Source organism: Lagenorhynchus albirostris, chromosome 21, assembly GCF_949774975.1.
Source record: "Lagenorhynchus albirostris chromosome 21, mLagAlb1.1, whole genome shotgun sequence".
Lineage (NCBI taxonomy): Eukaryota > Metazoa > Chordata > Mammalia > Artiodactyla > Delphinidae > Lagenorhynchus > Lagenorhynchus albirostris.
In genome coordinates, this window is record NC_083115.1 from 13,383,665 (window position 1) to 13,409,855 (window position 26,191).

At 46.0% G+C, this 26,191-nt stretch overlaps 1 protein-coding gene and 1 non-coding gene across 9 annotated transcripts in view; one reads left to right on the top strand and one right to left on the bottom strand.

The window, feature by feature from the left end:
- Positions 1–10,119: 10,119 nt before the first annotated feature.
- Positions 10,120–26,191, top strand: part of MFHAS1 (multifunctional ROCO family signaling regulator 1) — a 116,631-nt gene continuing 100,559 nt past the window's right edge. For all 8 annotated transcript variants that reach the window (XR_009538259.1, XR_009538258.1, XR_009538260.1 and 5 more), the window contains exon 1: positions 10,120–13,266. Coding sequence is in view for 5 of the 8 variants with exons in the window: in XM_060136448.1 (XP_059992431.1) it covers positions 10,269–13,266 (2,998 nt within the window). In the remaining 3 variants the exon portion in view is untranslated. The remainder of the gene's footprint in view (positions 13,267–26,191) is intronic.
- On the bottom strand, positions 25,531–25,665 carry LOC132512833 (small nucleolar RNA SNORA1). The gene has a single exon (XR_009538353.1). It is a non-coding gene; the product is annotated as a small nucleolar RNA SNORA1 (small nucleolar RNA).

The following is a 26,191-nucleotide window of genomic DNA, read 5'->3' on the forward strand; positions in this document are numbered from 1 at the left end:
TCTGATAGGCTAAGACAGCAGCTCATGATTTCCAATTTAACACCTGGATCCACAGAACGACTGACTTTTCTACTTTCAGTCCTGAGAGGTAGCAGAATATATCACCCCAGAATATGCCACTTTAGCATAGCAATTATTTTGAGCTGAAGGCAGTTGAGAAGAAATGGATACAAGAAAAGCTCCATCTTCCCCCATTTGTCTAAAAGGAGGACATATATTTACAAAGGCGTCCCTCCTCCCTTCTCTACCGGGAAGGACAAAGGTTAATCCCTGGAGACAACTTTAGACCCTTGTCAATGGAGAAGGCAATGACTTAAATGTTCATAACCCACTCCCCCATCACCCCCAAGACTGGTCTGCCCCATATCTCTCTTATGTCTTCAGTTGGAGATGTTATATAAGCCAGAGTTCTAAGACACCATTTTGAATGACTCATTTTCCGCTGGGTATCTCCCGTGTATACATGAGGTACACATGTTAATAAACTTCTGTTTGCTTTTCTCTTGTTACTCTGTCTTTTATTACAGGGGTCTCAGCTAAGAACTCAGAGTCAGAGGGGAAATTATTCTTCCTCCCCTACAAAGCTAAACTGCTAGGATAAAGCTCCAATAATCTTTTCGGTTTTACTTTGGGGCACATTGTCATTTAATTTGTACATCATGTTAAACTTGTTTAAACAAAAACTTATTTTTTAAAAAACGAAAGTAAGAAAAAAAAGAACAATAAGTTTAGTATTCTGCCCTAGAACATTACCCAAACTCCTAATACAATATGTAAACTTAATACTCTTTGTTTTGAAAATGTAAATTAAGTGTTAATATAACTGTATTCAAGAACCACAAGACCATGGAACAGTATCACCTTACAGAGGAAGGGAAAGGCTTTCTTTCTTTTTTTTTTTTTTTTTTTGTGTGGTACGCGGGCCCCCACTGTTGTGGCCTCTCCCGTTGCGGAGCACAGGCTCCGGACGCGCAGGCTTAGTGGCCATGGCTCACGGGCCTAGCCTCCCCGTGGCATGTGGGATCTTCCCGGACCAGGGCACAAACCCGTATCTCCTGCATCGGCAGGCAGACTGTCAACCACTGCGCCACCAGGAAAGCCGGGAAAGGCTTTCTTAAATTCTTCTTTAGCATCTGAAGAGCCATTGTGGTGCGGGAACAAAGGAGCAAAACTCAGGCATATGCTAGACTTCCATCAAATCCTCTGAGAATTTTGAAATAGACAATATCTTTTTAACTGATGGGAGATCCACAGCTTCTGAAGACTGTCTTAGTCAACAGAAGACAATGTTTTATTTTTATACCTCGGCAAAGACAACAGAGAAAAGAAGCCTTCTCAAATTATCTTGTATCCAGGCACCGTGCACATACATAAATATGTGTTGAATTAATAATGAAGTTATGACCAGCTGTGATCCTTGTGTTATGACACACCATTATTCCAAAGCATCTCACCATTTCATGGGATGAAGTGGAGCAGGTAGGGAGTCAGGTTTTATTGTTCTGTTACACAGAAGGGTAAACAGAAACTCTTTTTTTAAAATACAAAAGTAATAAAGTATCAGGAAGAACATAAATGGTAACTTTGGCTTTCTTGTCTTTTAATAAATACATGGCTTTATTATAATCATCATCAAAATTACAGTTCTTTGGGAGGACTTCACATTTGTGATGCTGTGCTGTGCTTTATGATACGTGTTACACTATGTCACGGTAGACTTTGTTTCTATCTTAGAAATACAGTGTTTCTCAAGGAGGAGGCAACATCCCAGGTGTCATTTATTTAAAAGCTAGCCGTTAAGTAAATTTGTTTTTTAAAATGGGAAATATTTTGTAAAACTGTGCAGACAAAAGCAAGATCTGAAACCATTTGTCTCACTGTCACCAAATCTCATGAAAAAACATTTCAGACTAGTAACTAAGACTCCACTGCCCGGGCTACACAGCTTGTACACTGCACACACCACCCTTGGAGGGAGGGACCAGAAGCTGAAACCACCTGATTCTCACAGGTCTGCTGGGGGTGCTGCCTTGGTCCCCTTTCACAAAAGCACACGTGGGCCCCTTTCACAAAAAATGAACTGTATGGTGGCTCCCTGCCCATGGCTTACCTTCAACCTTAGGCACAAAAGTGCGGGTGGGGAGGGCTTCCCTGGTGGCACAGTGGTTGAGAGTCTGCCTGCCGATGCAGGGGCACGGGTTCGTGCCCCGATCCAGGAAGATCCCCCATGCCGCAGAGCGGCTGGGCCCGTGAGCCATGGCCGCTGAGCCTGCGCATCCGGAGCCTGTGCTCCGCAATGGGAGAGACCACAACAGTGAAAGGCCCGTGTACCGCAAAAAAAAAATTAATAAATAAAAAAATGCAAGTGGGGAAACGACCTGTCTGCTCCCCAGCCTCCCTACCCCTTCCTCCTGCACAGGGCCGCATCTCAAAGCGCCAAGTGAGCTATAGTTAGCTTCGTTTGTCCTAACTACTTAACAGATGTTTTTCATTTATCCTTCACTGGAATGATTTTCCTCCATTTTCTCATAAAGAGGATGTTTGCACCAGGATTGGGACTGAGAATGGTGGAGGGTGAGGTGAGGGGCTCGGGGAGAATGCTATTTACAGACCCTCAGGGCGAGTTCTGGAATTCTAGGTGACACTGCTGCAAATCCTTTGGCTTTCAGTGAAATCGCCTAGATCCTGCAGAACATCTTCAGCTGAAAGTACTTCCAACGGATGCTAAAAATACATTGCAGTTTATTTTCCTCAGTAGGGAGCATATGTGTTCCCACTTGACCTGGAAACACAAAGAGATCCAATGTTAAATTTAATGCTGCCCATTCCAAGATAAATCTGTTTTCTGGAGAGCAAGGGAAAGAAAAAACAACAGACATATTGGTATGATTTTGCCTTTGCTCTCTGGGGGAGTCAGTGCCTTGAACACATTTTTTATGTTCCCTGTTGGTAGTTAAATGACCACTCTCAGACTTCTTAGCTATTGCTGATATAAACTGGCTTGCATTCAAATCAGATGGTGAGTCCAAAGCAGATTTATTAAATTTAGGGAAAGCGGGGTGAGGAGTTTGATTTTTTTTTTATCTAAACAAAAATGTCAGATTCTTTGTATCTAATCTTAGATTGATAATTTAGCCTTCCATCTTCTTCTTTCTTTCTTTTAATGCTCTTCTCAAAAGACAATCTGAAGTGCCCTCTAATTGAAGTATAGATTTTATGGACATTTGTATTAAATCCTTTCTCTCTAAAACAAAAAGCAAACAGACCAAATACAACTTATCTACAGATGGCATAGAAATTCTGTTTCCTGCTGTAACATTTAATAACATGTTCAATCCAGTTCTTGTAGTTTGGGGATACCGTTTGTTTAGAGCTTTTGGTTGCCCAATATGACATTCTTTAATATTGTAAGAGCAAAGTTCAATTTTTACTGAAGAGGAAGTCTCAGCCCTGCTCTCCAGCTGGTACCACACTCCGGAGCTTAAAATACACAGTCTGCTGACAGAGAACTAAGACCCATTCCCCTCCCCCCACACCCCCGTCCAACCCCCGCCCCCCCAAGAAATAGCACAGCAATTAAACATGAGCTTTGGACTCTGCCTTTTTTTGAGTCTGGATTCTGCCACTCAATAGTTCTGCCTTCACTTTTCTCCATCTGTAAAAGGAGGATAACGATGGGACCTGCTGTTCAAGGCTGTTGTGAAGGTTAAATGAAATACTGTGTGAAAAGCATGCAGCATCTTGCCTGAGTGTGTAGAAAACCTTGAATCCATATTAGCTATTATTACCGGTGATGATTCTTAGATACCCTGGTTAGTTGTGCCCAATATCAAAGAGTTAACTGACACCACCTCGAAGATCCACTTCCTGAACTGTCCCTCATCAGTTCATTTTTTTAAATTAATTAATTAATTAATTTTTATTTTTGGCTGCATTGGGTCTTTGTTGCTGCACTTGGGCTTTCTCTAGTTGCCGGGAGCGGGGGCTACTCTTCGTTGCGGTGCGTGGGCTTCTCGTTGTGGTGGCTTCTCTTGTTGCAGAGCACGGGCTCTAGGCACGCAGGCTTCCGTAGTTGTGGCATGTGGGCTCAGCAGTTGTGGCTCGCAGGCTTAGTTGCTCCGTGGCATGTGGGATCTTCCCAGACCAGGGCCCGAACCTGTGTCCCCTGCACTGGCAGGCGGATTCCTAACCACTGCGCCACCAGGGAAGCCCCCCCCCGCCCCCCCGCCCCCCCGCATCAATTCTTAAGGCTTGATTTCTATCCAAGAAGGGTGTGGTCTGATGAAAATCATGGAGATGGATTTTCTCTTACTTACCTTTAACCACATAGTAAGGAGCATTTTTCTTATTGTTTATTTAAAGCAAAATATTCACTGGATCTAAAATTATAAGAAAGGAGAAATATGAGAAGCCCTTTTATTATTTTCATGATAAAGGCAGCATATACTGAGCCTCTCCAGACTTCAAGGAGACAACTAAGTAAATTTTCTCATGAAATGTTGTAGCCCACCCTTGGGTCTCATTTACACTGCAGGCTTAAGGAATAGCCACATTTCCTTTCGAGACTAGATGGGTAGTTTTGATACTCTAAAGTTAGTTAGAACCTCAAGCCCATGGATGTCCTCTCTGGTAAGTTAGTAAGCATTTACAGGCATACCTCAGAGATGCTGTGGGTTCAGTTCCAGACCACGGCAATAAAGCGAATATCACACGCATTTTTTGGTTTCCCAACACATATAAAAGTTATGTTTACACGATACTGTAGTCTTTTAAGTGTGCAATAGCATTATGTATAAAAAAACAATGTATGTATACCATAATTAAAAAATACTTTATTGCTAAAATTGCTAAGCATCATCTGAGCCTTCAGCAAGTCTTAATCATTTTGCTGGTGGAGGGTCTTGCCTCGATGCTGATGCTGCTGACTGAGCAGGGTGGTGGCTACTGAAGGCTGGGGTGGCCGTGACAATTTCTTATAAGACAGTGATGAAGTTCATCACACCGATCGACTCTGCGTTTCACTTAAACACTTAGAGGCCATTTTAAGGCTAGTAACTGGCCTAATTTCAATATTACTGTGTTTCAGGGAGGCCTGAGGAGAGAGAGACAGGGGAAGGGCTGGTCATTGGAGCAGTCAGAACACACACATTTATTGTTTACCATCATATATGAGCGCGGTTCATGCCCCCAAACACAAGAGTAACACCAAAGATCACTGATCACAGATCACCATAACAAATATAATAATGAAAAAGTTTGAAATAGTGCAAGAATTACCAAAATTTGACACACAGACATGAAGTGAACAAATGCTGTAGGAAAAATGGCGCTGATAGACTTGCTCAAGGCAAGGTTGCCACAAACCTTCAATTTGTAAGAAACACAATGTCTGCGATGCACAATAAAGTGAAGTGCAATAAAATGAGGTCAGCCTAAGTAAATACATAAGTAAATAAATCAGAACTATTTTGAAAGTCTAAAGTAGCTGAAGTAAGTAAAAGTCCTGCATTTCTGGGAAGCTATGTTTTCTGAACTCTTGAAAGGTAAAGGGAGAGCAAGATAAAGACCAAGTAGGTTAACTAACTGTACTAGTTTCCTAGGATTGCCTGGTTTTAGGTGCAGAATGTCTCCTGTCCTGGGAAACCCCTCAGTCTTGTGCACGCTGGGACATTTGGTCACCCTAAAATAAAGACTTACGTTGTGGTTGATGAAATTAAAATTCAGTGGAAAGGGTACTTATATATTATTTTCCAAATTATATATCTTTAATATAAATGGAGTAATATACATAAAAACAGAAAAAGCATAATGACCAAATACTCTCCTAAGAAGCTATCCATATATAGGCAAATCCTGGACAGTCTGTCCATGCAGTTATAGAGGTTCATTTGGTAGCACTTATTCTAATTGCAAACTTTTTTCCTACAAGGAAATAATTAGCCTTTATAGGGTTCTTTTGGAAATCCCAAACTTTAGCATGACACCAGGTATCCTGCAGGCTGAGAAAGGAGAAAGTTTCCAAAGGAAATTGCTTAACATTTTCAACGATGGGAGGTCAAAAAAGGGAAAAGGGCGAGGTGACCTTCCAGAGGGCAGTGCTGCTGGCATGGTGCGGACAGAAGCCAGATTACTGGGCCCAAGGAGGGACCAGCGGAGAGGCTCCAGACGGCCTGAGGCCACTTCTGTAAGATGTCAGGGAAAGGAAGTAAACCAATGAGCCAGTAGCTAGGGGGCAAGAAAAACGTCTGTCAAGGTGGAGGAAAGTCTAGTGTGCTGAAGACAGAACGAAAGAAACCAGGGATGGAAAGCTTACTTGGAGCTTGTTGCTACCACGAGCAGAGGACTCCTGCCACCTGGGCCATTCAGACTGTTATCGAGAAATATTTTAATGGAAGACTCTGGCCCATGTGTCCAGGACCCTCCCTTCTAGCTAGCCACATCTTTTAAGGCCCAGCTCAAGACCTGGCCTCTATACATGTGCTCTCCCACTCCTTTAAATGACTTGTGCCGTCGCAGAGGGTCTGGACTCTAGGAGCAAGCCGGTTGCAATCATACGGCAGCAGCTAAAATGAAAACAGTGTCAGAATAATAAAAATAGGATAAACGTAAAGGTTTTGGAAAGTTTATAGCTTGGGTCCATGACATTGGGTAAACATCCAAGACAAGAAAACCTTTTTTTATTTTTTAATAAAGAAAAGACTGACATTTTATTATATCAAAATTAAGAACTTTCTTTTTTTTAGAAAGAAATTTATGTATTTTTATTGTCCTTCTTTTCTCAATAAAAGGTAGCCTTCTAAAAAAAATTAAGAACTTTCTTACATCAAAAAAATTTTTAGGGCTTCCCTGGTGGCACAGTGGTTGAGAGTCCGCCTGCCGATGCAGGGGACACGGGTTCGTGCCCTGGTCTGGGAGGATCCTACATGCCGCGGAGCGGCTGGGCCCCTGAGCCATGGCCGCTGAGCCTGCGCGACCAGAGCCTGTGCTCCGCAACGGGAGAGGCCACAGCAGCGAGAGGCCCGCGTACCGCAAAAAAAAAAATTTTTTTAAGAAAATGAAAAGACACTCTTAGTAAAGATATTGGCATAAACACAGCAAGGGATTAATAACAAGAACACATAAAGAACTCTCATAAATCAATAAGAAAAGCAAAAGAAAAATGGGCAAAGATTTTTACAGAAGAATAAGCACCAACAAAAATACAAAGAGATGTTCGACCTCATTAACGATGAGGGACATGCAAATGAGATACCATTTTATGGAATTCAATTGGCAAAAACTTAGAAGTCTAACGTGTTAGAAAGACTTCGAAGCAACAGTATCTTTTATACGTAAGACAAGAAAACCTTGAATAATCAGAGTCCCTATTCTCCAAACTGAGATTGTTTTTAGCTTTTAGGAAAACTCCAACACATGCAGGGCCACTTAACATTGGCAGGGTCTGGGGCAAGAGCACAAATGGAGGCCCATCTACCATACACCTAATCTTTAAATGTGCTACATCAGGCCAGTAAGTGTGGCTCACCCACACCCCTTTCATCCTAACCTGGGCTCTGTGAGGAGCCTGTGGGCTCACAGGAGCAATCAAGCTCCAGCCACACCCTGGAGGCCCAGGGATGTCCACATCAGCAACTCCTGAATGACTATGAAATACTGCCCACGTTCTCCAAGCAGGCTTCAGGCTGTTTGCACTGGGAATTTAGGGTCCTTCATACCAAGTGTGTTCCAGAAGGCCGAGGGGGCATATCCATTAACCCCTTGGCCCATCAGAAACTTTACCATGAGGGGTGTGGTGTCGCAAGAGGAGGACCAGCTTGTGTGCCGAGGCCAGGATCCTTCTTGCCTGAGTTTAACAAACATGCTGGACACATTATCATTTTCCAGTTATATTTTATCACTGCATTCTCCCAGTCTGACTTTCAAATAACTCTTGGACAAGACTTTACAATAAGGCTTCCCACAATATTGACTGTAACAGCTCAAGCAGGCTGAACAGCCCAGAAAGAATGTTCCTGCTGAGCAAACTCAAACACAGCAGGCTTCGGTGCTCCAGTGAGAGGCCCCAAACGGGGTGTTCTCTGGTCCTATCCAGATAAAGCAAATTACAGATTATCTCCTGGCAAAGGAAAAGCAGAGTTTTTAAATACATTTGAGATGGAAATATAATCTTCTGACAGCTTCTGAAAGGGAGCAGTTTAGCCTGGGTTATTTAGATCAAACACAAACCACTTCAGTTTTACCCTACGTGGGGTAGGGAGCTGATGCCTTCTCCAGTCTTCTTCCCCAGGAACTAAAGCCTGGAGGAGGTGGCATCTGACTCAAGAATACCTTGAAGGTGATGCTCTCAGGGGAATAACCCCACAAGGGGAGTTAGCACACCTGGCTCTTCTCTTTACCTGGCTGGTCAGTTGGGCGGTTGCTTCTTCTGGGCCTGTTGCCACCGCTGAGAATAAAAGGGCCAGCCTAGATGATTTAGAATTTTCCTTGGGGCAGGAGGGTCTGGGGAACCCTTGAGCAATTTGATCTTCTAGGAAGCCCTGCAGGGTGAACACAGCTCACCTGTACCCTGTTAACGTACTTGGAATATCTGGGATTCACCTGGCCCCGGGAGCGTCCTCCAGTTACAGGATGTACCATCCCAGGCTGGATAACCATCACTGGGGCATATTTCCAGCTTGAGGTGCTCAGTCACTCTCTTTGAAGAGGCAAATGATTACTACTGCACTGAATTTGGGTCCCCAAATGACAGCAACATCATGTGTAGGGGAGAGCCACGACTGTTAACTGGTGCATTTAACCAATTAAATTCGGCTTTGTGTCTCAAAACAATTTGCTTCATTATTAACCAAGCTGGAAGCAATGATGGAGGTGATATTCGGAGGCCTGATAGATTTCAAGGTTTGGGTAAATTCTGAAGAAATTATTTACTTAGTATAGATGTGATTTCAAAGAAACTTCCTCAACTAGTAAACAAACAAACAAATAAATAAAATAAACCTTCAAGTTGAGCATTGGGCTGCAAATTTTGCTTGAAATAGCTGCCATTTTCTTAAACCTACAGCATAACAAGTACCATAGAGTTGGGGCTATGGTATTTGTTTTCCGGGGCTGTTGGGAGGATGAATGGGATACCCCAGATAAAAGGGTGCGTGGCCCCCCCCCACCCCCAATCAGGCCGGTGAGGAGCCTGCTCAGAGCCTTCTGTCTCTGTCGGCCTGGCACAAAATAGGGCCTCAATAAATATTTACCAAGTGCATGAACGGTTGCCTGCTTTTCTCCTTTTGTTTAGTCACACTCTCCTTTTAAGCTCCTACAAAGAAACCCAGGGCCCTGCATGCTGCCAGTTCCACTAGGGTGTGGGTGTAGAGGATGTAGAGGAAGGGGGATGAGGAATCAGTAAGGGAGGCCAGGGATCCGAAACGAGAGGGAGGAAGGGAAAGATATGATTAGAGGCGCAGGGCCAACAAAGAGCCAGACGCAGGCGAACCCAAGCGCTCTGCACCCGGGACGGGCCCCAGGCGCGCCTCCAGCCCAGCGCAGTCCACGCCGCCGGCCTGCACCGGGCGAGGCGCCCCCAGCCCGCACCCGAGGCGGGTCAGTGGCCCCCGCCCCCGGGGCGGTGCCGGGAACATGCGGCGCCTCCGGCGGTCACGTGGGGGCCGCTCCGCCGGGCGGCGCTGCTGCTTCCCGGTCGCACCCTCCCAGTGCCGGGGACGCGGCGTTCGTGCTCCCGCCGGAGCCTGGGGAAGCGGAGAGCAGGAGGCGGCCCGGCCCTGCGTCCACAGGATGCCCGCCGCGGAGCCGGGCGCCGCCGTCCTCGTGGAGCAGGCGGAGGCGACGACGCTGCGAGCCGCGGGGCCACGGCGGCAAGGGTAGCGGGGCTGGAGTTGGCCCCGAGGCGCCGAAGGCGGGCGGAGTGGGAGGAGGAGCGGCAGGCATCCTCCGCGGCGCGGCGGGCGGGCGGCGGCCCTGCTGCCCCGGCGCGCCCCTGGCCCGGGAGCCCGGAGAATGCGAGCTGCGCTCCCCGCCGGCCGCCGCCTCCCCCCGCGCCGTGCGCCCGGCGACCCCCGGAGCTGCTCGCGTCGCCGCCGCCCCCCAGCTGCGGGCGCCCGGCCGCTGGCTGCGCTAGGACCCGCCGCCGCCGGTCGCCGAGGGCTGGTAGGAAGGGAGGAGCGGGAGCGAAAGGGCCCCGGAGACTGGCGCCCGCCGGGGCGCAGCGCGGCATGTAGCTGCGGGCTCCCGCGCGAGGGTGTCGGCCCGGCCCCGCCATGGCTGGGACGGACAGCGGGAACCTGAAGACGGTGAGGCTGTGGCGGGACGCCGCCCTGCGCGCCAGGAAGCTGCGGAGCAACCTGCGCCAGCTCAGCCTCAGCGCGGCCGGGGGCTGCCCGGGGACCGACCAGCTCGACTCTCCCGACGCGCCCCAGCTTGTGCTGCCGGCCAACATCGGGGACATTGAGGTGCTGAACCTGGGGAACAACGGCCTGGAGGAGGTGCCCGACGGGCTGGGCTCGGCGCTGGGCAGCCTCCGCGTCCTGGTCCTGCGCCGGAACCGCTTCGCCCGGCTGCCCCCAGCGGTGGCCGAGCTGGGCCATCACCTAACCGAGCTGGACGTGAGCCACAACCGGCTGAGCGTCCTAAGCGCCGAGGTGGTGAGCGCCCTGCGCGAGCTGAGGAAGCTCAACCTCAGCCACAACCAGCTGCCCGCCCTGCCCGCCCAGCTGGGTGCGCTGGTCCACCTGGAGGAGCTGGACGTCAGCTTTAACCGCCTGGCGCACCTGCCCGACTCCCTCTCCTGCCTCTCCCGCCTGCGCACCCTCGACGTGGACCACAACCAGCTCACGGCTTTTCCGTGGCAGCTGCTGCAGCTGGCGGCCCTGGAGGAGCTCGACGTGTCCAGCAACCGGCTGCGGGGCCTACCTGAGGATATCAGTGCCCTGCGTGCCCTCAAGATCCTCTGGCTGAGCGGGACCGAGCTTGGCACCCTGCCCAGCGGCTTCTGCGAGCTGGCCAGCCTGGAGAGCCTCATGCTGGACAACAACGGGCTGCAGGCTTTACCCGCCCAGTTCAGCCGCCTGCAGCGACTCAAGATGCTCAACCTCTCTTCCAACCTCTTGGAGGAGTTCCCTGCCGCGCTGCTGCCCCTGGCTGGTCTGGAGGAGCTCTACCTTAGTCGCAACCAGCTCACTTCCGTGCCGTCCCTGATCTCGGGCCTGGGCCGTCTTCTCACCCTGTGGCTGGATAATAACCGGCTCCGCTACCTGCCTGACTCCATCGTGGAGCTCACGGGCCTGGAGGAGCTGGTCCTGCAGGGGAACCAGATCGCTGTGCTGCCAGACAACTTTGGCCGGCTCTCCCGGGTGGGCCTGTGGAAGATCAGGGACAACCCGCTGATCCAGCCCCCCTACGAGGTCTGTATGAAGGGGATCCCCTACATCGCAGCTTACCAGAAGGAGCTGGCTCATTCCCAGCCGGCAGTCCAGCCCCGCCTCAAGCTGCTCCTGATGGGCCATAAAGCTGCAGGAAAGACCCTGCTCCGTCGCTGCCTCACCGAGGACAGAGTGGAGGGGAACCAAGGAGGAGGGGACAAGGAGAAGAGCCACCCGCCTTCACCTCCTCCCGTGAGCAAGGGCATCGAGGTGACCAGCTGGACAGCGGATGCCTCCCGGGGCCTGCGGTTCATCGTGTATGACTTAGCTGGGGATGACAGTTATGAGGTGATTCAGCCCTTCTTCCTCTCCCCGGGGGCCCTTTATGTGCTGGTGGTGAACTTGGCCACCTATGAGCCGCTCCGCTTTCCCACCACCGTGGGCTCCTTCCTGCATCGGGTAGGGGCCCGGGTGCCTCACGCCGTGGTGTGCGTTGTGGGCACGCACGCCGACCTCTGCGGGGAGCAGGAGCTGGAGGAGAAGTGTCTGGACATCCACCGCCAGATCGCCCTCCAGGAGAAGCATGACGCTGAGGGGCTGAGCCGGCTGGCCCAGGTGGTGGATGAGGCACTGGCCCGGGACTTTGAGCTCCGCTCCGCCAGCCCCCATGCAGCCTACTACGGTGTGTCCGACAAGAACCTTCGGCGGCGCAAGGCCCACTTTCAGTACCTGCTCAACCACCGGCTGCAGATCCTCTCCCCTGTGCTGCCCGTGAGCTGCAGGGACCCACGCCATATACAGCGCCTGCGGGACAAACTGCTCTCAGTGGCCGAGCACCGGGAAATCTTCCCCAACCTCCACAGAGTACTGCCTCGGTCCTGGCAGGTGCTGGAGGAGCTGCACTTCCAGCCCCCTCAGGCGCAGCGGCTCTGGCTCAGCTGGTGGGACTCGGCTCGCCTGGGCCTGCAGGCCGGCCTGACCGAGGACCGGCTGCAGAGCGCCCTCTCCTACCTGCACGAGAGCGGCAAGCTGCTCTACTTTGAGGACAGCCCGGCCCTCAAGGAGCACGTCTTCCACAACCTCTCCCGCCTCATCGACATCCTCAACGTCTTCTTCCAGAGGGATCCTTCCTTGCTGCTGCATAAGCTGCTCCTGGGGACCAGCGGCGAGGGCGAGGCTGAGAGCCGGGGTGGAAGCTCCCGGCTGATGGCGCCGCCCGCCCCAAGCCAGGATGCGCTCCGGGCCACCCAGCTCCATCATTATGTGGAAGGCTTTCTGCTGCATGGGCTCCTGCCGGCCCACGTCATCCGGCTGCTGCTGAAGCCTCACATCCAGGCTCAGCAGGACCTGCAGCTCCTGCTGGAGCTGCTGGAGAAGATGGGACTCTGTTACTGCCTCAACAAAGCCAAGGGCAAGCCTCTGAATGGGTCCACGGCCTGGTACAAGTTCCCGTGCTATGTGCAGAACGAGGTGCCCCACGCGGAGGCCTGGATTAACGGGACCAACCTGGCCGGGCAGTCCTTTGTGGCTGAGCAGTTGCAGATTGAATATAGTTTTCCCTTCACCTTTCCACCCAGCTTGTTTGCACGCTACAGCGTCCAGATCAACAGCCATGTGGTGCACAGGTCGGATGGCAAACTTCAGATCTTTGCATACAGAGGGAAAGTCCCTGTGGTGGTGAGTTACAGACCTGCCAAGGGGGTCCTGCAGCCGGACACCCTGTCCATTGCCAGCCACGCATCCTTACCGAACATATGGACGGCATGGCAAGCCATAACCCCCTTAGTAGAGGAACTGAATGTCCTACTTCAGGAATGGCCTGGACTGCACTACACTGTGCACATTCTTTGTTCTAAGTGCCTTAAGAGAGGGTCACCGAATCCACACGCTTTCCCAGGTAAGAGGGGAGAGGGATGTGTCTCCCTTGCGGTATGTTTTAAGATGCATTTTGGGAAGATATTTGTTTCTCCTTTGGCAGACTGTTTGCTTAACCTCACTGGCTCCCCAGGAAAGCTTTTCAAGGAAAATAGAGGAGGATTTGGGGACAAGCAAAAGGCAGTAAGTACGTTAGCTATATGAATACAGTCCCCAGTATCATGTATCATACTCTTCTAATAGAAAGACTCAAACTTCCAAGGTGGGTTCCAGTCAAAACATTTCGGATCTCCTTTTCCCTCTTCCCAATTCAGCCCGCCTTTCCTGGAAGGAAATTTCAGATGGTTGAACAGAAGATGAGTGGTGTCTGATGCCGAGCCCTGGGCTATAATGCTTATTAGACACATGTCGAAGGGGTGCTCTGAGTTTGAGATGTCTAGTCTCATATTCTTTTGTTTAAGTTCAGAGTGTGACCATAGTGCAGAAATTATTGCTCCTTTTTCTTAAGAAATTCCAGAGAAGAATGTTTCGTAATCGGGGTGAATGATGGATTAGTAAAGACAAAAATGTCAGTCTGTAAGGCATGACTCAATCCTGGGATCACTGTTTCACCCACTGCACTCTAGGGTATGAAAGAGCGATTACTGAAATCTCTAAGGGGAGTTTTTTGGGTATTTCTGGGTAATTTTGTGCTTTACCAACATCTTAAGGCCCGGGTTTTGGTTAAGTGTTAGAGAGTGGAGCTTTATGGAGGTGCTTTGTAAGAGATGGAAGGGACAAGAAACTGACGCGAGTTTTTGGGTTTTTGTTGGTTTTTTTTCCTCTTTTGGGGAGTGTTTTCCAGCAGACTTTTTTTTTTTTATTTTTAAACTGTTTCAGGTGAGTGGGAGAATTCCAGGACTGGTAGGACTTTTCAAGCCTGGTTAATTGGTATCTAAGTGTCTATTTGGGAACGGGTCCATTTCTTCACCCTTTGGAACTCTTCTCTAAACAGCTCTGATTTTTGTGAAGCAGGCTTAGTTAACATTCCAAGTGTCCTAAGGACAAACCCAATAATAGCATCACTGCCAGTTTCTCCCCTCGGTCCCCCACCTCTGGGTACATTGAGGGGGGTGATGAAATGGAAGACTGTATGCCACTGTCATCTTTGTCCTGGTCTGAATGCTGCTCGTAATAGTATCGGGAAGGAATTGGACACCAATATTTCCGAAGGTAACATCTCCCCGTTGCCCTAGATCTGGGCTGAGTTTAATTCATCAGCTGAAAAAAGCCACCATATCCAGTTACCAGTCAATTAAGCTGTCCATTCTGTATTATTATCTGGTGTCTCCTCACAGTTCGTGACTTGGTAGCCCTTTCAGTTTGTTTTATATTTGCCATTGTCTTTATTCATGAAAGCAAAATTCTTCTCTATTGTGCCACTAAATTGAAGAAAGTGGTTGAGAATTACATATTCACAGAGCATATTATTGAAGGAGCTACTTAAAGCCAGTTCTTAACACAAAGATGGAGCATTAATAAAACTGGTGTTATTAACAACAAAGGGGAACACATAGGTTATTGAACAAGTAAGGATCTGTGCAGAGGAATTCGAAGAACTTTGAAGAGTAAACAATGAGGCTGATTTTTTTTTTTCTAATCTCAGCTCTTTATTTTTTAACAGTCATAAATTCCACAAACAAGCTGTCTTCAGATGCAGAGACAACCCCATTCTCTTGTTACTGTTTTGCCTTTTTGTCTTTCAAGGAGGTCACCTGGTTTGCGATCCAGGCTATAGGGAAGAGGTGGCTTTTTCAACGTTAAAAGCAATTAAATGATTGAAAATTGTCAAATTATCTTATGTAGTGAGTAGGAATAACTCATCAGCTGTTTTTATAATATGGACTGTAGGTTTCTGTCTTGTTCATGGTCAGAGAAAGAAATTATCTTTTTTGCTTCGTTCAGGATTGATTTCTGTCAAAAGCAGCAGAGGGTACAGAGTAGCGGGAAAAGATGATTATAGTACATTTATTACATTAAGAAGACAAAGAAAAAACCACATTTTCCTCTTTCATAATTTTCTGTGATAGCCATCATTTGTTAGTATTTGTCACAATTCTGAAAGATTTGAGAAGAGCTAAAATAATGAAAAGCTAGAAGGTGATGTAGGAACAAACATATAACGTTCGGTGTTCAGTTAGTGAGGGCATACATTTAAAAATATGCTCAATGAGTCCCTGGATTATTAAAATATATTGTAACTCAGCAGAAACCTTTGAATCTCTTGGTAGCCTTTTGTTTCTTTAAGAAGTCATTTTGCTTTTTAGAGACATGAAAAAAGTTGGTTACTTAGTTTTACATTTTATTAAAGTGTCAGGTTTATCTTGTAAATTAGCAATTTTATATACAGTGGTGAAAAAACACTGTTAAATTTGTTTCAGCTTCAAGACATTAAGATTAAATAGGAAATTAAAGTGTCTCCTTTGATTTTATATGGAAGAAACAAAGTTGCATTATTATCTTAAAAAGTGTGTGTGTGTGTGTGTGTGTGTCTGTGTGTCTGTGTGTCTATGTGTCTGTGTGTCTGTGTGTGAGAAAAGCCCATTTTGGCCCTGTGTCTGTGGATGGGACATTGAATTTTCTGGCCTGAGCTGCACTGAGGTAGTTGGCCTAGGGAAGTATAACGCTAGATTTCTCTTTTCTTATTTTGATTTACAAAAGAAATGCAATGTTTTGGAAAATCCTTAGTCACCAGGCCACTTGTTTCGAAAAGTTCTTGTAAAAAAGATCTAAGCACTGTGTCAGAGAGGTCACCTGTTTGTTTCATTTGAGATAAATGGGTTGGGTGATCAGAGAGGCTTTCAGAAACTCAGAGAAGGCCCATGACGCAGCCTACATGTCAGGTGTGAGTCTTTATTGCTTTCTGCAACTTTACTGCCAGCACCTGACAGGCAGGTTGCCTCCTCCTTAACGAGGGAACTCTGTGGAATGTTCTTGGCCTTGAGTAAGTTTCTTCTTGCGGGATATTTATCTATGCTCTCGTTCTTTTCCACCAACATGACATCTAAACCAGGAGAGCTGACTGCTCCTGAGGTTGGATAATGTGTGGCCTACGGATGTAAGATGTGGAGGTAAGGACGGAGGTCCACAGCGAGATTCTAGTGCTTTGCTATTTCAGTATTTGAAAGGATGCTGTGTGTTTTTAAATTGGAAGAGTGCATCTTGGTGAGTTGAACTTGGGCCGCGTGTGATTTTTCATGAAATATCCTACTCTCCAAATTATTCAAGGTCACTCTTAAGAATAATTAGAAAGCAACCCAGAGCAGTAGGCAGAGAATTGGTAGATGATCTTTTATATATTTGATCCCTTTCATTCACTCAGTTGCTCAGCACCCTGCCGCTTCTCCCTAGTCAAGTGCCTTTTGTCCTTGTTTAATTTCTTACACACTCTGTACCTCTCTGAAGCCCTCAGTGAATTTTGCCTTGTTCTGTAGCTGTTTGTGTAGGTCATAATATCTCTTTGATTAGCTTGTTCACTTGCTTCCTCCAAGCAGGAAACATGCCTGAGGCTTTGTGGCTTCTGTAAGAGCCTCTCAACTGTCTGCTGGATGACTGGTCTTTGTGAGAAATCTCTTTTTTGTTTTCTTTGGTAGTCACACACTCTGTCAGATTCCCAGGTGGTACTCTTGCAGTCATCTCGCTTTGTCCTGTGTCCCAGCTTCCCTCCCCCACACTTGTCCCTCTGGTGTTCTCATCGTCACTGTATTCCTGGCCTTGCCCTTGAATGGGCCCTTCACTTTGACCACTGAAGCAAAGCAAAATTCTTGCCTTGTTCTATCTCAGTTTTAGAGTTCCTGGAATTTGAGCATGACCTAGTTGCTTAGATTGAATTAGTCATTGTTTTTAATTTTGCAAAGGTTATTAAATATCTTTCTGGTTTGGCTTTATTAATACTGACGCTGCTCGGCTTTTGTTTTTGTGGAGAGTCCTCTTTGAACTCTCTTGGGCTTTGTTTCATAGAAACATCAAAACCTTCATCAAGCAGTGGATGAAAGAAACTCCCTGCGTAACAGAATTCAAAGACTTGAAAGGCCTTTGGAGTGTTCAGATTGTTTTGAATATTAGGTGCCTCTTCTTTCAACTCTAGAATAAACTCTCAAGTCCATCCCTGCACAAGTTTAGAATTTCCTAGAGAAAGTATTTTTTAATTTGTTAACAGACATCTTGTGTCGTCCTCTGCCACCTGCTCGTCTCATCCTCCAGGAAACCTCACCTATTTTAGTTCTTACTCATTTTCTTCATCTGAACACCTAGAACACGTATAGGGTGTACTTCACAGGGTTGTTTTGAGCATTAGGTGAGAGACTGTGTCGGGAAAGCAGTCGTCCCCCCCCCCCCCCCCCCCCCCCCCCCGTGTCTGGAGGAAGTGAGGGTGGGGATGGCTGATATGGGAGTGAGCATTTCTGGTTGATTTCTCCCTTCACCCACCAACTTGCTTCTCTCTATGGGAGTCTGTTTTGATTAAGGATCTGACCATCCATCCATCAGGGAGCTTTTTTTTTTTTTTTTAAAACGCAGGGGACCAGTAGTGCTGGTCTCATCTCTTGCCCTCTCTTGTCTGCTGCAGCCGAGGCCCTTCGGGGCTGGAGAGGAGAGTTGTTTGTGTTTCAGGCTCTGCTTGGGGCAGACCCAGCCGGGTCTCTGTTCCCCTGGTTCAGCTGCTCTGATTGCAAAACCAGGTGTCAGGTTGCTGTCAGGTTTACTGTCCTCTGGGGGCCGGCTGCCTTCGCGTCAGTGGCGAGGGCTGTGGGGCCTCATTTTGGCCTGCCTTCCACAGACGAGCTCTGGCACTGGTGAAGCTGACCCTTCGGATCCCCGTTTAGTGCCTCGAGTCTGCAAGGCCTGTAGAACCCAGAGTGATTGACAGGCATCTCAGACAGCCACAGCATACGTACGATGACGTGTCTTTCTTGAACCACCAAGGCCCTCTCCGTGAAAGGTGTGGCAGTTTGCTCGGCGGTTGTACCCTCACTTCTCTGAGTTCTGATGTCTCATGTGACGGCACGCCGCGCCCTGGACGGTGCCTGGCTCAGGGCCGAGCAGGTAGAAGGGATTCAAAGCGGATTGGTTATTTTTGAAGAACTCAAAAAATTCTAGTGTTTCTTAATTGATTCCTTGGCAGAGTGGTGTTTTTTAGGTTGCTTGTGATGTTTTTTATCTCAAAGTGTGTACTTTTTTTTTTTTTTTTTTTGTGGTACGCGGGCCTCTCACTGTTGTGGCCTCTCCCGTTGCGGAGCACAGGCTCCGGACACGCAGGCCCAGCGGCCATGGCTCACGGGCCCAGCCGCTCCGCAGCATGTGGGATCTTCCCGCACCGGGGCACGAACCCGTGTCCCCTGCATCGGCAGGCGGACTCTCAACCACTGCGCCACCAGGGAAGCCCTCAAAGTGTGTACTTTAAGAGAAGCATGTATAATTTTCCCATGGGATTTTTCTGCCACATCAATCCCTGCCCTCTGGGTACATCCTCCTGACTCTTACAGGGATGGGGGAGGAGTGGGCGACGGGCAGCTTATCAGGATGAAGGTGAGTGAAGGGTGGGAGTTGGCTACGGAAAGCTTCCACCACCTGACATCACAGTCACTCTCCTTGAGGCAGTGGGCACTCCCCTCCCTCCTGTCTCATAGCTCTTTTTTTCTTTCCTTTTTCTTTTATTTTTTTGGGAATTTTTGAATTTTTTTTATACAGCAGGTTCTTATTTGTTATCCATTTTATACATATTAGTGTGTACATGTCAATCCCAATCTCCCAATTCATCACACCATACCCGCCTACCCCCCGCCACCATTGTCCACTTTCCCCCCTTGGTGTCCATAGGTTTGTTCTCTACATCTGTGTCTCTATTTCTGGCCTGCAAACCGGTTCATCTGTACCGTTTTTCTAGGTTCCACATATATGCGTTAATATACGATATTGGTTTTTTCTGAGTTACTTCACTCTGTATGACAGTCTCTAGATCCATCCACATCTCAACAAATGACCAATTTTGTTCCTTTTTATGGCTGAGTAATATTCCATTGTATATATGTACCACATCTTCTTTATCCATTCATCTGTCGATGGGCATTTAGGTTGCTTCCATGACCTGGCTATTGTAAATAGTGCTTCAGTGAACATTGGGGTGCATGTGTCATTTTGAATTATGGTTTTCTCGGAGTATATGCCCAGTAGTGGGATTGCTGGATCATATGGTAATTGTAGTTTTAGTTTTTTAAGAAACCTCCATACTCTTCTCCATAGTGGCTGTATCAATTTAGATTCCCCACCAACAGTGCAAGAGGGTTCCCTTTTCTCCACACCCTCTCCAACATTTGTTGTTTGTAGATTTTCTGATGATGCCCATTCTAACTAGTGTGAGGTGATACATCATTGTAGTTTTGATTTGCATTTCTCTAATAATTAGTGATGTTGAGCAGCTTTTCATGTGCTTCTTGGCCATCTGTATGTCTTTTGGAGAAATGTCTATTTAGGTCTTCTGCCCATTTTTGGATTGATTGTTTGTCCTTTTAATATTGAGCTGCATAAGCTGTTTATATATTGTGGAGATTAATCCTTTGTCCATTGGTTCATTTGCAAATATTTTCTCCCATTCTGAGGGTTTTCTTTTCATCTTGTTTGTAGTTTCCTTTGCTTTGCAAAAGCTTTTAAGTTTCATTAGGTCCCATTTGTTTATTTTTGTTTTTATTTCCATTACTCTAGGAGGTGGATCAAAAAAGACCTTGCTGCGATTTATGTCAGCGTGTTCTTCCTGTGTTTTCCTCTAAGAGTTTTATAGTGTCCAGTCTTACATTTAGGTCTCTAATCCATCTGGAGTTTATTTGTTTATGGTGTTAGGTAGTGTTCTAATTTCATTCTTTTACATGTAGCTGTCCAGTTTTCCCAGCACCACTTATTGAAGAGACTGTCTTTTCTCCACTGAATATCCTTGCCTCCTTTGTCATAGATTAGTTGACCATAGGTGCGTGGGTTTATCTCTGGGCTTTCTATCCTCTTCCATTGATCTATATTTCTGTTTTTGTGCCAGCACCATATTGTGTTGATTACTGTAGCTTTGTAGTATAGTCGGAAGTCAGGAAGTCTGATTCCTCCAGCTCCGTTTTTTTCCCTCAAGACTGCTTTGGCTATTCGGGGTCTTTTGTGTCTCCATACAAATTTTAAGATTTTTTTGTTCTAGCTCTGTGAAAAATGCCATTGGTAATTTATCCGTAGATTGCTTTGGGTAGTATAGTCATTTTCACAATATTGATTCTTCCAATCCAAGAACATGGTGTATCTCTCCATCTGTTTGTATCATCTTTATTTCATCAGTGTGTTATAGTTTTCTGCATACAGGTCTTTTGTCTCCCTAGGTAGGTTTATTCTTGGTATTTTATTCTTTTTGTTGCAATGGTAAATGGGAGTGTTTCCTTAATTTCTCTTTCAGATTTTTCATCATTAGTGTATAGTAATGCAAGAGATTTCTGTGCATTAATTTTGTGTCCTGCTACTTTACCAAATTCATTGATTAGCTCTAGTAGTTGTCTGGTGGCATCTTTAGGATTCTCTATGTATAGTTTCATGTCATCTGCAAACAGTGATAGTTTTACTTCTTTTCCAATTTGTATTCCTTTTATTTCTTTTTCTTCTTTGATTGCCGTGGCTAGGACTTCCAAAACTATGTTGAATAATAGTGGTGAGAGTGGACATCCTTGTCTTGTTCCTGATCTTAGAGGAAATGCTTTCAGTTTTCTACCATTGAGAATGATGTTTGCTGTGCGTTTGTCATATATGGCTTTTATTATGTTGAGGTAGGTTCCCTCTATGCTCACTTTCTGGAGAGTTTTTATCATAAATGGATGTTGAATTTTGTCAAAAGCTTTTTCTGCATCTATTGAGATGATCGCATGGTTTTCCTTCAATTTGTTAATATGGTGTATCACATTGATTGATTTGCGTATATTGATGAATCCTTGCATCCCTGGGATAAATTTCACTTGATCGTGGTGTATGATCTTTTTAATGTGTTTTTGGATTCTGTTTGCTAGCATTATTTTGAGGATTTTTGCATCTATATTCATCAGTAATATTGGTCTGTAATTTTCTTTTTTTGTAGTATCTTTGTCTGGTTTTGGTATCAGGGTGATGGTGGCCTCGTAGAATGAGTTTGGGAGTGTTCCTTCCTCTGCAATTTTGAAAGAGTTTAAGAAGGATGGGTGTTAGCTCTTTTCTAAATGTTTGATAGAATTCACCTGTGAAGCCATCTGGTCCTGGACTTTTGTTTGTTGGAAGATTTTTAATCACAGTTTCAATTTTATTACTTGTGACTGGTCTGTTCATATTTTCTATTTCTTCCTGGTTCAGTCTAGGAAGGTTATACCTTTCTAAGAATTTGTCCATTTCTTCCAGGTTGTCCATTTTACTGGCATAGAGTTGCTTGTAGTAGTCTCTTAGGATGCTTTGTACTTCTGCAGTGTCTGTTGTAACTTCTCCTTTTTCATTTCTAATTTTATTGAGTTGAGTCCTCTTCCTCTTTTTCTTGATGAGTCTGGCTAATGGTTTATCCATTTTGTTTATCTTCTCAAAGAACCAGCTTTTAGTTTTTCTGATCTTTGCTATTGTTTTCTTTGTTTCTATTTCATTTATTTCTGCTCTGTTCTTTATGATTTCTTTCCATCTACTAACTTTGGGTTTTGTTTGTTCTTCTTTCCCTAGTTCCTTTAGATGTAAGGTTAGATTGTGTATTTGAGGTTTTTCTTGTTTCTTGAGGTAGGCTTGTATTGCTATAAAGTTCCCTCTTAGCACCGCTTTTGCTGCATCCCGTAGGTTTTGGATCATGGTGTTTTCGTTGTAATTTATCTCTAGTTATTTCTTGCTTTCCTCTTTGATTTCTTCAGTGATCTCTTGGTTATTTAGTAACATATAGTTTAGCCTCCATGTGTTTGTGTTTTTTACGTGTTTTCCCCTGTAACTGATTTCTAATTGCCTAGTGTTGTGGTCAGAAAAGATGTTTGAAATGGTTTCAGTTTTCTTAAATTTACCAAGGCTTGATTTGTGACCCAAGATGTGATCTATCCTGGAGAATGTTCTGTGTGCACTTGAGAAGAAAGTGTAATCTGCTATCTTTGGATGGAATGTCCTGTAAATATCAATTAAATCTATCTGGTCTACTGTGTCATTTAAAGCTTGTGTTTCCTTATTAATTTTCTGTTTGGATGGTCTGTCCATTGGTGTAAGTGAGGTGTTCAAGTCCCCCACTATTGTTGTGATTTCCTCTCTTATACCTGTTAGCAGTTGCCTTATGTATTGAGGTCCTCCTATGTTGGGTGCATATATATTTATAATTGTTATATCTTCTTCTTGGATTGATCCCTTGATCATTATGTAGTGTCCTTCCTTGTCTCTTTTTTTAATAAATTTATTTATTTATTTATTTATTTTTGGCTGTGTTGGGTCTTCGTTGCTGTGTGTGGGCTTTCTCTAGTTGCGGCGAGTGGGGGCTATTCTTTGTTGCGGTGTGTGGGTTTCTCACTGCAGTGGCTTCTCGTTGCGGAGCATGGGCTCTAGGCGTATGGGCTTCAGCAGTTGTGGCACGTGGGCTCAGTAGTTGTGGCTCGTGGGCTCAAGAGCTCAGGTTCAGTAGTTGTGGCACACGGGCTTAGTTGCTCCGCGGCATGTGGGATCTTCCCGAACCAGGGCTCGAACCCGTATCCCCTGCATTGGCAGGCAGATTCTTAACCACTGCGCCACCAGGGAAGTCCCCTTCCTTGTCTCTTGTAACATTCTTTATTTTAAAGTCTATTTTACCTGATAGTATTGCAACTCCAGCTTTCTTTTGATTTCCATTTTCATGGAATATCTTTTTCCATCCCCTCACTTTCAGCCTGTATGTGTCCCTAGGTCTGAAGTGGGTCTATTGTAGACGGCATATATATGCGTCTTGTTTTTATATCCATTCAGCCCGTCTGTGTCTTTTGGCTGGGGCATTTAATCCATTTACATTCAAGGTCATTATTGGATGCATGTTCCTGTTAACCATTTTCTTAATTGTTTTGGGATTGTTTTTGTAGGTCCTTTTCTTCTCTTTTGTTTCCCACTTAGAGAAGTTCCTTTAGCATTTGTTGTAGAGCTGGTTTGGTGGTGCTGAATTCTCTTAGCTTTTGCTTGTCTGTAAAGCTTTTGATTTCTCTATCGAATCTGAATGAGATCCTTGCTGGGTAGAGTAATCTTGGTTGTAGGTTCTTCCCTTTCATCACTTTAAGTATGTCATGCCACTCCCTTCTGGATTGTAGAGTTTCTGCTGAGAAATCAGCTGTTAACCTTATGGGAGTTCCCTTGTATGTTATTTGTTGTTTTTCCCTTGTTGCTTTCAATAGTGTTTCTTTGTCTTTAATTTTTGCCAATTTGAGTACTATGTGTCTCGGCATGTTTCTCCTTGGGTTTATCCTGCCTGGGACTCTGTGCCCTTCCTGAACTTGGGTGGCTATTTCCTTTCCCATGTTAGGGAAGTTTTCGACTGTAATCTCTTCAAATATTTTCTCTGGTCCTTTCTCTCTCTTCCTTCTGGGACCCCTATAATGCGAATGTTGTTGTGTTTAATGTTGTCCCAGAGGTCTCTTAGGCTGTCTTCCTTTCTTTTCACTCATTTTTCTTTATTCTGTTCCATGTCATAGCTCTTTCTTTCTAACTAGCCCCCTACCCTTCCTTGACATTGGCCTTAAGAAGTGGGAAAGTATAAATGGTAAGGAGAGTGAAGGTCTGATGGTGGCAATGCAGGAAAGAAGGTGTTTTCCGTGGTGTGTCCCAGCTGTTTTGCCTTCTTCCAAGTGCTGTTGCTTTCCAGAAGCTCCTTCCAGGTTTCTTGCTGGTTTGAGTTCAGGGGAGACCGTAGAAGAGTTGCTGGCGGGAACGAACGCAGCGATGGTTCGTGTGTGCTATGCTCTGTGGTAACAACTCCCAGACACCACTGCCAGCGGGCCTGACTTATTCATGGAGAGCAAGGAGAAAACATTTTCAGTTATTTTTATTTTTGGCGCAGAACGCAAGAAAACATTTTCTCATTTTTCCTTCCTCGACCTAATCTCTTAGCTGCAAATAGTGATGCCTTGTTTCTTAAAGAGTAAATTAGCGAAAAACCATCAGCAAACTTCTTTCTCTTTAGCTGTCGGTTTACAGATGGCAAGGAATACTGAAGGCGAGAGAAAGTGGGAGTGGGGAGCATGGGAGCAGGGGAGAGGCGTTCGGGTCCTGGTGAGTTACTGAGGTGGGTTCGCATGGCCATCGCGAGCCTGGAGCCTGTTTGACCGCCTCAGGAAGGAACTTCCTGCCCTGGACTGGCAGCCCTAGGCACCCGGGCTGTCCCAGCTGTTTCCTTCGCTTTTGCAAATCTGTGCACAAGGGTGCTTAGGAGAAGGGCAAGGAGGAAAGGAAGTTGTGTTAAGTTGTGTAAGTTGTTGTGTTAAGTTGTATCAAGACTGCTCTTTGAGGGTTCCCTGTTTTGTGCCTGCCTTTCTGCTTTTCGGGTGGGGTGGCTTACCGAGTCTAGCCCTGCTGCTTTCTTCCCCCTCTTCCTCCTTTTTATCCAGGTGAAATTCACATACATGAAATTAACCTTTTTTTTTTTTTTTTTTTTGCGGTACGCGGGCCTCTCACTGCCGTGGCCTCTCCAGTTGCGGAGCACAGGCTCCGGACGCGCAGGCTCAGCCGCCATGGCTCACGAGCCCAGCCGCTCCGCAGCATGTGGGATCTTCCCGGACCGGGGCACGAACCCATGTCCCCTGCATTGGCAGCTGGACTCTCAACCACTGCGCCACCAGGGAAGCCCCCAACCGTTTTCTTTTAATGTAAAGTTTTTTGTTTTTTTTAATGAGTAACATAGGCAAAATTAAAGTCAAAATTTTATTTAAAGAATTCACGTTATGATTCCCTCCACTGCCAATCACCTTAGTTCCTCAATGTTTGAGTCATAATCTTCAAGATAGTCCTTTTAAAAAGAACTTTTGCTCAGACCACAGTTGTCATATTAGTAAGTCCACAATTGTGTTTAGTTGGGATTCTTTGATCTCTACTTGAATAGGAGATGCTTCAAAAATTCCCCACCTGTAATCTTTGGGTTCCAGTTTCTTCAAGCAATTTACTTTAGGGCCCTGGAAGTTAAATTGTAGGAAGTACATTAATATTTTGGCAGATGATCTAAAATATATTGTTCCTTCATCATTTCTAATATTGAAAAGGTTTGTGACATCCAGTTTTCACTCACGAGCCTAGCAAAACATGTTACAGGTCTCCTTGTCACCACTGCAATAAACTTACTGTGATGGAAACAAATCCTGTGTCTCAGTGTGGCCACATCAGTAATATCTGGACACCATGCATGACAGTTCCCATTTGCATCTAGAAAGAAGCTTGAAATGAACCATTTTACAGTGAACAGTTCCCTGGCGTTTAGTGTACTCACAGTGCTATGCAGCCACAGCTGTAAGTCAGGTGCTTCTGGAGGGAAGGAGCCAATCAGGTTGGTGGCTTTCTTCCTGGGGCGAATGTTCTGGAATTCTTTTGCCAGACTCTTTGTGGCAACTTTCCTTCTAAGACATGACTTGAGAAGGGATTTTTAAGCTAGGCCTTGAGATGCCACGTTGATGAACATCTTTTAGCACAGCTGCCATGAGAATCCTCTTCCTTAGTGTTGATGAGAGGACAGAAAGTAGGACATGGAGACTTCTGGTCTGTGCTGTGCATATGTGACTTAATTGGGGGCTGACACACAAAGGACATGAAGGAGAGAAGCACAAATAAGTACTGTGTAATTACTATCTTCTGTACGGTGCTTTTTTCCCATATAGATTTTGAGTGGAGTTCTGGAATGATTGGCAAGGCCATAGGCAGGTATGAGGGTTAAGGGGATGGGGTTGCATTGATTCAAAATTAGGTTG